The sequence below is a fragment of the Artemia sp. Qi Xiang Cuo genome, chromosome 1 (assembly GCF_049724085.1).
Source record: "Artemia sp. Qi Xiang Cuo chromosome 1, ASM4972408v1, whole genome shotgun sequence".
Taxonomy (NCBI): domain Eukaryota; kingdom Metazoa; phylum Arthropoda; class Branchiopoda; order Anostraca; family Artemiidae; genus Artemia; species Artemia sp. Qi Xiang Cuo.
The window spans coordinates 97345146-97358990 of NC_142794.1; the positions used below are offsets into that span (position 1 = coordinate 97345146).

The following is a 13845-nucleotide window of genomic DNA, read 5'->3' on the forward strand; positions in this document are numbered from 1 at the left end:
ACTTAAGTGAATACAAAAGGTATTAGGGGAAAACCTGAAACTTTGTTTTATCGATTCATGACTACAAACCAAGCCGTATTTTGTTTTGACCCTCCAATTGGCCTTTATACTGGGTTAAATGACTGTAAAAGGAAAAATATGTTGTATCGATGCGCGAAACCGCAGAATAAGTACGTTGGTTTTCTGTAATCGACGTGAGACTTGTAGGGTAAGCAGACTGGAACAAGGAACAAATATTCTGAAAGGAAAATTTGGTTTTTAGAGAATGAAATATGATTATTTTTTTGCGGTGATGTCCTTTAAAATTCAAGGCCATTGAGAAACCTTAGTTAAAATCTTAGGTCCAAGACAATCAAATTATTTAAGACGTCAAATTAAGGAAAATGTAATAAAAATGAAAAATGTTAATAGAAAATCTAGTCATGATGTGTGATCTATTATTGTCTTGAAAAGGGGTGGATAAAGACTAAAAGATTTGGGTTTGGATGGGATCAACCCTGTAGAAGCCTAAAAATTACATCGATTTTTCAATTCACAAAAAAAAAATATTACCTCTCTCCATCCACCCCTAAATTCCTAAATTTTTGTAAAACTATTATTAAAATTCTTAAATTTTTGTAAAACCATTATTAAAAGCGATCACACAAAAGAAATTTGTGGAAAGGTCTGGATTAAGTATTCAAATCTTCCAAAATTCAAATTATGATCAAGCATTTTAATCCTTAAACAGACCCCCCCCCTCCAAAAAAAAAACAACTAACAAATATCTAATATTAGCCAATAAAGAACCTAATTCAATACAAAAAGGCACAGAAATACATTTTAGAAACTTCCGAAAATAAGTTTTTCATAGAAAATAAAGACCCGTATAAAAATCCAAAGCGAGCAGAACTTAAGCCGTCTCAAAATTCAAAAGTAAAACGGACAGTAATAGGTTTTAATAAATAAATGCTACGCAAAATGAGCAGAAAATAAAATTCATGCTCACGTTAAAGTAAATGTTGCTGTAGATTGAAGTTATTGAAGCCTGAAACGAACATGAATTGCCCAAACAGGAGTAAGGCTTTTGGAAAGTATGTTTTAATGAAAACAAAATGGAATTGAAGACATTTTCTCTTTTGTTATCCTACCATTGGAAAATCAAAAGTTTCTGAGACTAAAAATTTGCATCATTATACATTAAACAATAAGTCTACTTTTATTTGTTCTTTCTGGCAATTTTAATCATTAATGTACGGACTCCAACCCGACTTATTCAGAAAATTTACTAAAACTCCGACTCCACAGCGAAATACAGATCGTTCACAGTAAAATACAATCTTTAATCCATTTAGAAATTTTAATGGAGGCTTGGGGGTGCGGGATGGTGTTTGGGTTCGGTTCGCACAGCTTATGTTTGTAAAACTTAATTTGTTCTGTGATAATATTTTTGCTTTTATGTCGTTGTTCAAATTCAAATTCATTTAATTCAAAAACAAGACATAGTTCTCGTGGGCAAAGCCCAAATATGATGTCTCTTAGTCATAATTAGCAAAATAAAGTTGTCTGATAAAACTTCGTCAGTAAACAAACTTAAGGATAAAAACACTTGAGATTGAGAATAAAATTGTCTGATAAAACTTTGTCAGGATAAAATAAACTAAACCATAAAAACACTAGAGATCATTGTAATATTTCACAAAGCTTGGCACAAAGCTTTTACTGTAGCGCATGGTGTTACAGTGGACTGGGGTTAGTTTGGAACTTTCTCAGCCACTTCGCTGGGGGGAAGAGATCTTATAGGGACAAAAGGTGGGGAAGGAATGATCGGTAGATGGGATGTTGAAGGAGGGTGGAGCCAAATCTTTGGCATAATTTTCCTCGGTGGGAAGAAAGGGATTCAAGTTTAAATTCCTTGAGGTAAAAGGAGTAAGGTAGAGGGGAACCGCCATAAATGATTTGCAGTGATCTCTTCTGAACTCGTTCTATTTTATTAATTTCATCCTGGGTAAGGGCAATGTGCCAAACCGGACAAGCGTATTCAACTAAGGGGCGGATGAAAGTGTGAAATATTAGTTTCAGCTTGTCCTTAGGAACTCGAAATTTGTTCAGTGTTTTTAGCATTTGGATTGCGCCATTAGCTTTTTTGCAACTGTCTTTGTATTCTCCTGCCATGTTGATATTATGTCATATAAAGAACGACTTCTGAAGATACCTTTCTCTTTTAGTTAAGCGTAAATCATGCTTTGGGCTTTAGATGTTCAGTAGGCATTAGACTCTACTCCAGAAGTGTTACTTGATGATTAAATTTAATTTCATTTATTCATTTTATAGGTCAGCACATAGTCGTGTCCTCTGGTCAAATTTTAGAAGAGTTGGACCAGAAACAATTCAGTTCAACCAGAAACAATGCTGTGGAACCTGTCATGCTTCGTGTTACTGAATGTCCTGGCTCATTTTCTAATAGTGAAGAGGGCAGTGCAGAAGACTGGGGATCCAGTGGGAATTCAGTAGGGCATTCTGATCAAGATGCACGATACGTGCCAGTCTTAGCAACGACAGGGAATCCTCCAGAAACTCAAAGTAGACTCTTTTTTGTCTTTTAGCATTTAATACAACGTCTTTTTTTTATTTTGAAGAAAAAGGTTTCATTGTTGTACGTGGCATGCTGTTAAATGAAGTTATGGAATCTATTAGAGTACTGGATTGTCGTTTAGGGGTTTCATAGCGCAAGAGCTATTAGGACCTTTCTTTCTTCATCCTTCCCCTCCCCTTTCCGCCTCTCTCTTTTGTTTCCTATCTTTCTATATGTCCTCTCTCTGTAACTTCAACCTTTCTGGCTAAAATTGTTTTTGAGACCATAGTAGCTAAGCACTATAAAACAAAATCGCAGTGAAGAAAAAACATGGATAATCACAACTAGTAAACAATAGAATATTATACAGTTATCTATTCGGGGTACGATCAGTCCACCCAGGAAAATCCCCCTCCCCCACTCTCGATAATTTCTACTTGGAAAATTTTCCGCAAATATAAAATTGATAGACTGAAGGAAAATTAAGACAACTAAAACAATTGAGAACAGCGTATAATTTCACATCAGCTATCGTGAAGGACGGGCGGTGGGTCATTGTGCATTGTGGGGGGGGGGGCCAAATGCCTAAAAGTACGCATTTCAATGTGAAATTTTCTAAATATCCATTAGCCTTCAGATAAATCTGCACAAAGGGCTTGAACCCGTTTAGAAACGAATAGCAAGAAGTCCCTGGGAATCGGAGATGAGCCAGGACTTTGTGCAATCATGGGCTTATCTTGGTTAAAACATTGTTTTCAACACTTGGGGAAGTTCTTCTATCAGCAAGATTTGACGCCCTTTACAAGCAGCCTAAAGCCGATCGCCTGTGACTCATTGTATATTCATGCTTACAAATATTTCGCTTCAGTGTGGAGGTAGCCTATAATAGATTATGTTTAGATTTGTGTTTTGGATTTGCGCCAAAGCGTATGATAGGCAGCGCCATAGCGCCGCCAAAGTAAAGAGCGAAGTGGGTATTTTTTTTTTCAACAAGGAACTTCGTATGGAAGGTGTTGCCGTAGAAACTTCAGAAGGGACTCATTCAATTGGAAATTGAAAGTTCCTGTCTTTTTTAAGAGTCAAAAGGGATTTTAAGGGTAACAAGCCCCCATCACATGTATATTTTCTCCCCAAAAAACATCCATTCAAAATTTTGAGGTTGTCTAAATTTTCAGCATAGTGGGAGGGTCATAACTATATTTCATGGGATTACAATCCCCCCTAGCCATTGGGGGCTGCAAGTTACACAATTTGCCCATTGGTTACACATAATATTTGTTATTAGGAAAGGGAGGCATATTTGATCTTTGGTGTTCAAAATAGCCAAGGGCATTTAGTTGAAGCTTTCGAGGAATGTTGAGAGGAGTGTTGAACTAAATCAAAACATGCCTCTTAGATGCAGATTATCAAAAGGGTGTATCTCAGGAATGACTTGGGGTATAAACAGGGAATGATGAGGGGGTGATCAGTTGACGGAAAGACAATATGTACGTTACTACGCTTACTACTACCATTTATTCTGTAACTGCTACTTCTATTGCGACTACTACTAAGGCTCAGGGTATTAAGGAGAAAGTTTCAGAAAAAGTTCAGAGGGAAGTTGAACTAATTCAACACACACCAAATATTTACATTTTTTCAAAAGAGCGTATGAGTAATATGTTAGGAACGGTTTAGAGCATTAACCTGAAACTTCCAGGGTATGATGAGAGAGAGGTTACACTAACCTAAAGGCAATATATGCATACTACTACTGATGCTAGTACTTATAGCCGGTCAAACTCAAAATGAGCAGAAACTAAAAGGAGTAGGGCTGACGCCCCCGTGCTTTCTAAAGACCAGAGCATAATTTGAACTAGATTTCAAATGTTTTCTCTTTCTTTAACTTGAGTAAATCCAAATTTATTACGACTTTTAAAAATAAACATCATTATGTACATTAAACTGTGAATCTGCATTCGTATGTTTTTTTCATAATCCTGGTTATGAGGGGTATTTTTTTTTTTTTTTCAATATTGTGAGAAATAAAACACATAGCTTGAAATATGGACTGTTTTCAGTAAAGTGTAAATTATGTTCGGGTTTTTAGAAGGCACATGTGGCATCAGCCCTAATTTTCTTAGTTTTGCTCGTCTTCAGATTGACTCGGATATTTTTTTCAATTTCTGTTCGATTTGGGTTTCATTTATTTATTGATGGTGATTTATGGTAATTTTAGGCTTGGAAAATTATTTGACTTTATTTCTGCTCATTTTTGGTTTAATGTAGCTCTGCTCTTCTTTGAAAAAGTTATTTCGTGGTAAAAAGTTTTAAAAATTAATTCAGATATACTGTTAAGCGATATGGAAAATAGGTTCAAGCCAGGAACTGCTTACTATTTGGGAATGACTGGGACTGCTATTTGTTTAGTCATTTTCATATTTCATTAATCTAATTATATTCATTGTGCATTCCTTTGATCTGCTTTTTCCATTCTGATTTGTCTTGTAGGTCAGGAGCCTGATCAACCACGCGTTAGTATTCCCGTGACAGTGGAGCAGATGCAGAATCCACGGATACTCAACCAAAAGGAACTAACTGAGCTGTCATCGCTCTTTGAAAGGGGGGATAAGCAAGGAATTCTTGCTTTCATTGTCAAAGCCACGAAACAAGTAATCGCCTTTTCTCCCTTGTACTTTAATTCATTTGTCTTTTCACTTTCTCTTTTTTTTCTCTCTTTCTCTTTTCATTGTGTCAACCACATTCATAGCTTTGATTTGAAAGTTTACTAGATATTAATTTAATTTATTAATTTCAATGATTTAATTAAGGATCATTCTAAACCAGAAAGTTAAATTTCATTAGTACATATTCCATAGTTTGTCAAGTCTAGAACTCATATTTTATTAATTTCCTTTACCATTTCATTTAAAAAATTTCAAGTTAAAATTCTGTTTAACTAATCTGGACAAACCACATATTACTTAACACTTGACACTTTCAAAACTGCGGTTTAGTCCTTTTTCTAGGACTAAGATGAAATACTAGGACTAAAATAAAATATAAAAATTATGGTTTGGTCCTTTTTCTAGGACTAAAATGAAATACTAGGACTAAAATGAATTGAAAAATTGTGGTTTAATCTTCTATCTAGGACTAAAATGAAATGAAAAATTGTGTTGCAGTCATTTTTCTAGGACTGAAATGAAATGAAAAAATGTGGTTTTGTCCTTTTTCTAGGACTAAAATGGAATACAATTAACCCTTTCAAAATTACGGTTTAGTGCTTTTTCTAGGACAAAAAAGGAAATACAATTAATACTCCCAAAATTGTGGTTTAGTCCTTTTTCTCGGAATAAAATGAAATAATGTGAAAAATAATATAGTACCAAGATTTCTATTTTTGGCATACTAAACGAAACGAAAAACCACAATTTGACTTTTGGGAAAATTCTATAAGAAAGGATATAAAGGAATTTCACATATCATGCTCGTGAGTTATGGGTGAAATTCATATGTTACTAGTGAAGTTCACGAGTTATGTTATTATACATGATTATTTTATTAGTGACGTTGATGAGTTAACTTTGAAATATTCTTGGAACCATCGGTTCAGTTGATGAGTTTTCAGATGTAAAAAAATGCTAGAGGAAAAAACGGGACTCTTGAATTTAACTCTGACAAAAAAAAAACCAATAAGTTTAACCTATATAACTTACTTAAGATGAACCCAAAAAAAGGAGACCATTCCGCAAATTTTCATTTGAAACTGGAATTATGAGAGTAGGCCTGATGAGATACATTTTAGGCAATCCAGCTTAAGGAAGAAAAAAAAGAAATCCAGCTGAAGGAAAGGGGCTTAAGGAGATGATGAGATGAGATGGGCTTTATTTTCAACTAATAATTACTCCATACTTAACTGGCGCTTACCTCATTTTTTAAATAAAATTATCAACCAAACGTAGAAAATGGTAAGAACGTGTGACGCTTTATTAAGCCACTATTGTGGCTTGAGCGGCGTCACAAAATCTTTCATCATAAACCAAACTAATTCACTCTTTCTACTCTCTTTTTACCTTTCAAAACTATTCAACACTCCCGAGTAAAAAAAAATACCCACAAAATGAACCCCAAAAAAATTAATAATATAAAAAACTAACAATCAAATATAATTAATTCCCACCCTACAAAAATGTTTTTAATCTAATTTTAAACTGAAACTGGTTTTCTGACTCTAATGCTTTCCGGGAAAGCATTCCACAAATTGACTGCATAGTTTCTAATTAAAAAACTAGGTCGACTCGTACTCCTTACTTCAAGCTTCCACGAACTCCAGTCTTGTGCTGATGATAATCAGAATTAAACTTAAAAAATCTCTAAAATATTCAGGAGATAACCTATAAAGATAATCTATTAAGCACTTGGTAAGTAAACCCTCCCGTCTGATGTTCCCTAATCTGGTGAACATTTTAAATTATAAAACTCATAAAACATTCAGGTGTGTGCTCATACTGAATAAACTCACCCAGTAATCGAATCGCCTTATTTTGAAGAATCTGCAGTCTTTTAATATTTGAAGAAAAATTAGATGCGTGAATACTGCAACCATAAACAGTAAAAGGATGAAAAACATGATGGTATACATTTCTTAAAACAGTTTAAGGTAACACGTGTTTAAGGAAAAGGACGTCTTGCGGGGGGAAGATGGGAATTAGTGAGAAGCAGACGTAGACTGAAAAGGAGAGCAGGCTGGTTATTGGGCTGAGACAGCCTTAGTGATGTAATAGCTAAATAATCACTGTTTTGAAAAAACTCTCTAGTGTTAGATTAAATCCATCCAGTAATCTTAAGGTTTCTTCTAATCTAATATTTCAGTGGGCTCAATCTAATATTTCAATCTTAAGATTTAATAAGCAAAAATAAAAGGATTGGCACACAAGAGCGAATTTGATAAAGCCTAGCATCAAAACACCGAATTGAACAGCAAAAAAGTTCGGTGATATCAAGCTCATAGATATGCCATTTAGGCGTGGATTAGGTGTGTTGTTACGTAGGGAACCAGAGCCCATTTTCAAAATGTCCTAAGAATATAGCTTATTCTAAAATAAAGAATTGTTGCCTACCCTTCAATGGTAAAACATTTAATATTCACTAAAATGGTATATTTTTCTCCTCTAGAACTATAAAAGTTAAGAGTTGAACTTACGAATTTTGACTAACAATTTAATAATTTGACTTAATAATAAATAATAATTAATTATAAATAAATAATAATTTTTGACTAGGAATTTGGTTCCTAATTTGGGCTCTACGGTCGTAAATAACAAGAAAAAAGGCTTGGAAATATTCTGTTGGTATAATAGTGTAGAGAATTCAAATATTTGGAAATATTTTTAATATTTGTTATTCAATTATAATATATTATACTTAGTAATAGATTGAATATTTTAATAGTAGAGTAAAATATTTAAAAATAATAGCATTGGAACTCAATGAATTCAAGTGCTCTCCAAAAATTCGTAAGCCGTAAAAACAGTCAGATTGATCATTTAAAAGGCAGATATTGTTCTTCATTCTTAAGGGGGTGACAGTAAAAAAGAAGTATGGTTTCTCTCTGACATTTTTGAGAAATACCATGAATAAATATGTCCAAAAATTAAATAATTCTGTTTTAATATTTTAAGCCTTTGTAAAAAGAAAAAGAAAAACTATCTTACGTTTCAAAGTGCAAAATTGTTTCATAGTGTGGGTTATTTCAAATTTTAAACTTTGGAACTTGTTTTTACTTTTAGCTCTTTTATTCCTTCAGTACTAAACTCTTTAACCAATTCATAAAAAAAATTGTATTGAATATTCGTGTAGGACGCCGCACAAGGTGCTTTGAATAAAGTTCTAGACTTGTTACCAAACTCAGATTTAGCCTTAGGTAAACTTGAACGGTCATCATGTGTATTGTAGCCGTGGTATACTTACTTTTCTCTCTCGGCTTATTAACTTAAACAAGTCACGTAGATATAGCAATTTCCTTTCAAATGAGGCTTTAAACCTCTATATGATGTTTCTGTGCCCCACTAGCGACAGCAGAAAGAAAAAGGAGAGACACTGCGTCGTATTCGAAAAAGGAATTTTCGTGTTGCTCAAGATGGAGGACTGTAATTCTCCTAAATGATGTTTTTGGCTAGGGTGCAGTTCGCAGTTCGGCCCGACAACATTTGATGGGATTTCAGACTATCTGTTAAAATTTCTATAAATATGTTTTCGTTACGAACTTTTATCATTAAGATTAATTAAAATAATATTCGATATTCCAAATTGAGCTTCAAATGGCAATTTTGCCTCACTTGGCATCTTTCTTTTTAGTGAGTTTCTACTTTTTTATTCCTATGGGCTAGGGTTCGTTCTTTGCTTGTTTGTCTCCAAGGGTGGAACCATGATTCATCGTTCGGTTGTATATAGATTTATCGTGGAATTCTATTGTTCAGAGATAACCACAAATTCAAATTGTTTCTAATTATGAATGCCGAAGCTACTAACAGTTATATAGGCAATCCAAAATCAACAGAAAATTGAATATTTTCTCAAAATTTTATTTGAAAAGATAAAATGGCCAAAACATCTTTTGATAAAAGTACATGATGTGGAGGTCAGTACAAGATTTTATGCTAAGTTTTCGGGCTTCAGACGTTGCTCTTTTGTCGTCTTTTTTGGCCCTTAAAAGATATAAGAAAAATGTGATAAATATATTTTTATATTTAATTTTTTTTATTCTACCGAGCAACAAAATAGTTAAATTTGTAAGTTAAGCTATTGTTTACTTGTACTTCATGGTGCATTTGCGCTTAAAAAAGTAGATAGCGTTGGTAATTACTGGTGGATTTATTAAATCATTAGTTTGTTATAGTCATTTGGTAATATTTCAACATATCTTGTCTCTTGTACGATGAATTTAAGAAATTACCTATCTACCAATTTCTTTTTAAGTTTTTTTTTTTAGACTGTTCGTTTATGGCGCTGCACAAAGTGCTCTGCGAGTATTGAAGGTTTGATGAAGCACCTTGAGGATCACTACGTTATGATTCACAACGTAGAACCGCAATACGAGTGTGATCTCTGTGATGCTGTTCTTTTGAACTCGCATCAGTATTCCCGTCATTGGGCCAGTCATATACCTATAAAACGGTAGTTTATTTAATTTTTCTATTTTTTGTTAAGCCTTGGAATTTATTTTAGGTAGTTTAAATAATTTATGTCATATGTGATCACACCCTAGACATGAGCGTGACCGCTTTTAACATCGTCTGAAATTTGTTTTAGAGCAATATTGATAATGCCACCACATTTGAGATAAGGTTCAATTTACAGTGATTGATTCGGAAGTGGTTGCTAAATTCCTTGTTAAATATTGCTAAAATAGTCTTCAAAAAGATAAAATTAGCAAAACCTGGGAATCCAATTTTTAGTGTAAAACATTCGATAAAGGTATGCAGCTTTAACACTTAGACAGCGCCGGGCAAAGCCGTATCCAGGCTTTTTCGGGGGGGGGGGGGTTGTTACTAAAGGATTTTCTGTGGAAGTTTTACAAAAGGACTTTTTTTTGGGGGGGGGGGAGGGTACTAAAACTTTCAAAACACATCAAGAATTTGTTTATATTCAATTTTTTTACGTTTTTACTAGTCGGACAAACATTTCTGGGAGAGGGGGGGTTCAAACCCCCTAACCCCTCCCCCGCCCTAGATACGGCCTCGGCGACAAGGTTAAGAATAAAGAACTTGAGTGAGAAATCAACAGATAAAAAGCGAAAAAAAAATATCTCCGTAGAGCTCTAAAAATTATAAATTTATTTCATAGCTCTAAACATTATAACTTTGAACACTTTTAGCAGCAAACTGAGAAAACAAATAATGAATGATTAATATTATGTAAGAACGTAAACCCAATATCTTTAATCAAATAAGAATTTAAATTAAATGTATATGTCATTGAACAGGTTAAAATGTAAGCTATGCATTACTTCGTTTTTTATTAAAATTCTTCAAGACTACACATTTGACATTAGTAGTTGATTGACTTACATATAGGAACATATTTGTAGGAAGAGCGATTGGCTATTCTATTCTGTTGAATTTATCCCTTTAGTTGAATATTGACATATGAATTGAATCTTTCTATAATTCTTTGGATTCGAAATATCACTTCTTATTAATTCCCACTAGTCTATAGTATAGTATGCTTGACACACAAAAAGGTCCGCAGGGCCATGGCCACAAAAAGACGACAATATACAAATACAATTAAAAAATTGAATTTGAACTTTTGAACAAAACGATTAAAATAAGAAAAAACACTAATACAGACAAAAAAGTCATCACAACATTCTCACAGGGGGTCATGGCCACACGAGTAAACCGTGGCAGATTCCCGAAGACGTATCAGCAATTTCTTAGGAACTGCTTACAGCATTAAGTTGAAATTTCCAGGGTATGACTACTTCAATTGTGACTGCTGCTGAGGCTAAGGGTATTAAGGAGAAAGTTTCAGGAATTGTTTGTAGGTAAGTTAAACTAATTCAACACACACCATATTTATTCAGGCTATGAAAAGGGCGCATCAGCAATGTCGTGGGAACAGCTTAGAGCATTAAGTTGAAACTTCCGGGGCATGATGAGAGGGGCGTTCAACTAACCAAAAAGCAATGTATATAAACCTCGCCAGACACCTATTTCCCAACACATTTCCACCGAAGATGCTTGCTCCTCATCCACTCCAACCCTTCAACCCCTCAAATCTCCTCAATCCCTCAACCCTTCTCAAAATTCTATGGCAAACGGTTGTAGCTTCGTATTGATTAAATACTTGACTATATGATACAGTTAATTAATTGAGTCCTTCAGTTTGGCTTTTTGCGTCAGCAAGAAAGGTTTCCGCTTGTCATGTTTTTCATGATTCAGTGTGGCAACAAAGAGTTTTTATAACAAATGAATTTAAATAGCTGTATAATAACCAAAAAAAATCGTAGAAAATCTTGTTTTTTAGACATGAATAGACCGAAGATGGAGCCCGAACGGGGGGGGGGGCAAAAAATGTTTTCATTTTGATGTCCTTTGTACATCAAAGTTATTGCTCGATCCCCCTGTCGTGAAACAAAATGAGGTATCATGATGTTTCTTTGCCGTTTAGTTAAACCTACTTTCTGTGTCTCTACAATAAAATATAATTGTTTGCCTTCAGGCATAAAAATTGAAACAAAAAAATTCCGCTCTCTTGTGAGCAATCCGAAAAAAACAAATTAATGTTTAGTAAAAATATTTGAAGCAATTGGTATCACGAAATAGCTTTAAGGATGATGATTGGGCTGGTATTACGGAAACTCACCAATTAATTTAACGGTTATTTTATAAATTTAAATGCACTAAATTGCTTAAGTAAGATTCAAGCCTATTGTGTCCTTGTTATAGAAACATATGAGTAACGAAACCAGTATAATGTAACGTAACAGCAACATAATTTGAGTAACCATGCCAGTTTTCTACATTTTCTTTCTTTTTTTCTTTTATTGATTAAAAATTTGAAACAAGTTCATTTATAGATCAGTAATTTCAATTTTTTAAGGGTCCTTCATACCAATATTAGAGAGAAGAATATCCCTCGATTTGCGAACCAACCTACAAAGATTAAAAAAAAGGAAATAAACACGCAACCATGACAGAAAAAGACAAAGTTTCACGTTTTCGTAGTAAGGGACTTGAATATCCTTTTGGGTGTACTAGGGTACATGGAATTTGAAAGAATATTCTATTAAGATTGGATCTCTTTCAGGGGTGTGTTTCCACTCGCTTCTAAAATTATAAAGATTCATTGGTGTGTGATGTGGAACTTTCATGAGTTTGCCTTACCTAAACCATGACAACATAGGACGCTGCAAAGTGACCTTGAAGAGGAAATTATACCCCAGCAAACGACACAGCATTTGCACTGGATATATATTCTTTTTTTTTTGGGGGGGGGGCTAAAAAAACTCCCTAGCTAAGTTATCTATTATGAGCTGCATCTGCATGGACATATAATTAATTGGAGATAATAGGCTCGAGATTGCTTGTGTAGGATTTGACTGTTGTTGATAGAAGAGTATCGTCAAATGTGGAAAACCATGTTGTGACTAAAATGGGTCCAGGATTGCCCAAAGCCTCTATTTATTCTAGGTCCCAGGGACTTCCTGCTGTCTGGCTCTAGGCCGGCTTATGGGCTTTGTCTGGACTTCAGAGGTGTATCAATTCCTGTCATGCTCTGGTTGCAGACCTATTGCTTGTCCTTAGGCCGTAATAATCTCAGTGATTCAAAATATATGTGAAAATTGCAACTTGGAATGTTACAGCGTTGAAAACCAACCATCGTATTAGCATTTTCACTGACGAGTTTAGACGTCTTTAGCTGGACTTGTTAGGAATTTCAGAAATTTATTTTCCAGGAGTGTTAAAAATGAAATTAGGTGGGATGGGCTCTATTTGTTCAGGCAGGAAGAAGTGGTGCATAGGTTCTTGATGAATAAGGAAGCTGCTAAGCTTTGCTTAGGATGGGAAAGTATTAATGATAGTATGCTACTTGCTTATTTTTGGACTAAAAATTGTAACGTATCGGCCATAGTACTATATGCACTTGTAGAACCGACTGATGGTAATTGTAGTGATTCAGATGAATTTTAAATATAATTACAGGTACAAATGGACAGGCTCCCCATTAGAAATATCGTATTTTAATAAGGAATTTTAATGCCCAGACTGAAAAAAATAGAGATAGATGGCATCCTTGTCTGAGTAAATTTGGTGTTTTAAGAGAAAATTGTGTCGCTTACAGACTGCTTTAATTTTGTTGGTTTAACGATATATTTAATATCAATACAAAATTTAGTCATGTAATGGCCCATAAATTAACATGGTACTAACATGATGGCAAAACTTTGCTGAATATTTTATTGTAAATTGAAGGCTGGCAGGATCGATAAAAGATATTAAGGAATGCTGTTATCGAAGTAAAAAGCAAAGATAAGAATCTAGTAGTGTCTAGGGTTAATCTAAAGCTGAAATTTTAAGAGGGTAACTGCCTTCCCAGAAGTTATGGCGTTTGTAGGCTCTAGGATGAGGATTTGAGAGAAAATTTTCACGAACTGTTTGAATTTTAACTTAAAAATTGTAAAATAGAATAATTTTATGAACATAGTTGTCTTATATATGTCAGCAGATGGTGTCTTAGGGAGGAAAATTGGCAATTAAGCTCGGTGGATCTATTGCTAGATCTTCAGCAATGCAATTGCTGAA

General features: G+C 34.2%; 1 protein-coding gene across 1 annotated transcript in view; it reads left to right on the forward strand.

Moving 5' to 3' along the window:
• LOC148956971 (uncharacterized) overlaps nt 1–13845 on the forward strand; it is a 64512-nt gene that overhangs the window by 35215 nt on the left and 15452 nt on the right. The window contains exons 5-7 of the mRNA XM_089097054.1: nt 2314–2562; nt 5045–5205; nt 9528–9712. Of these exons, the coding sequence (XP_088953180.1) occupies nt 2314–2562; nt 5045–5205; nt 9528–9712 (595 nt within the window). The remainder of the gene's footprint in view (nt 1–2313; nt 2563–5044; nt 5206–9527; nt 9713–13845) is intronic.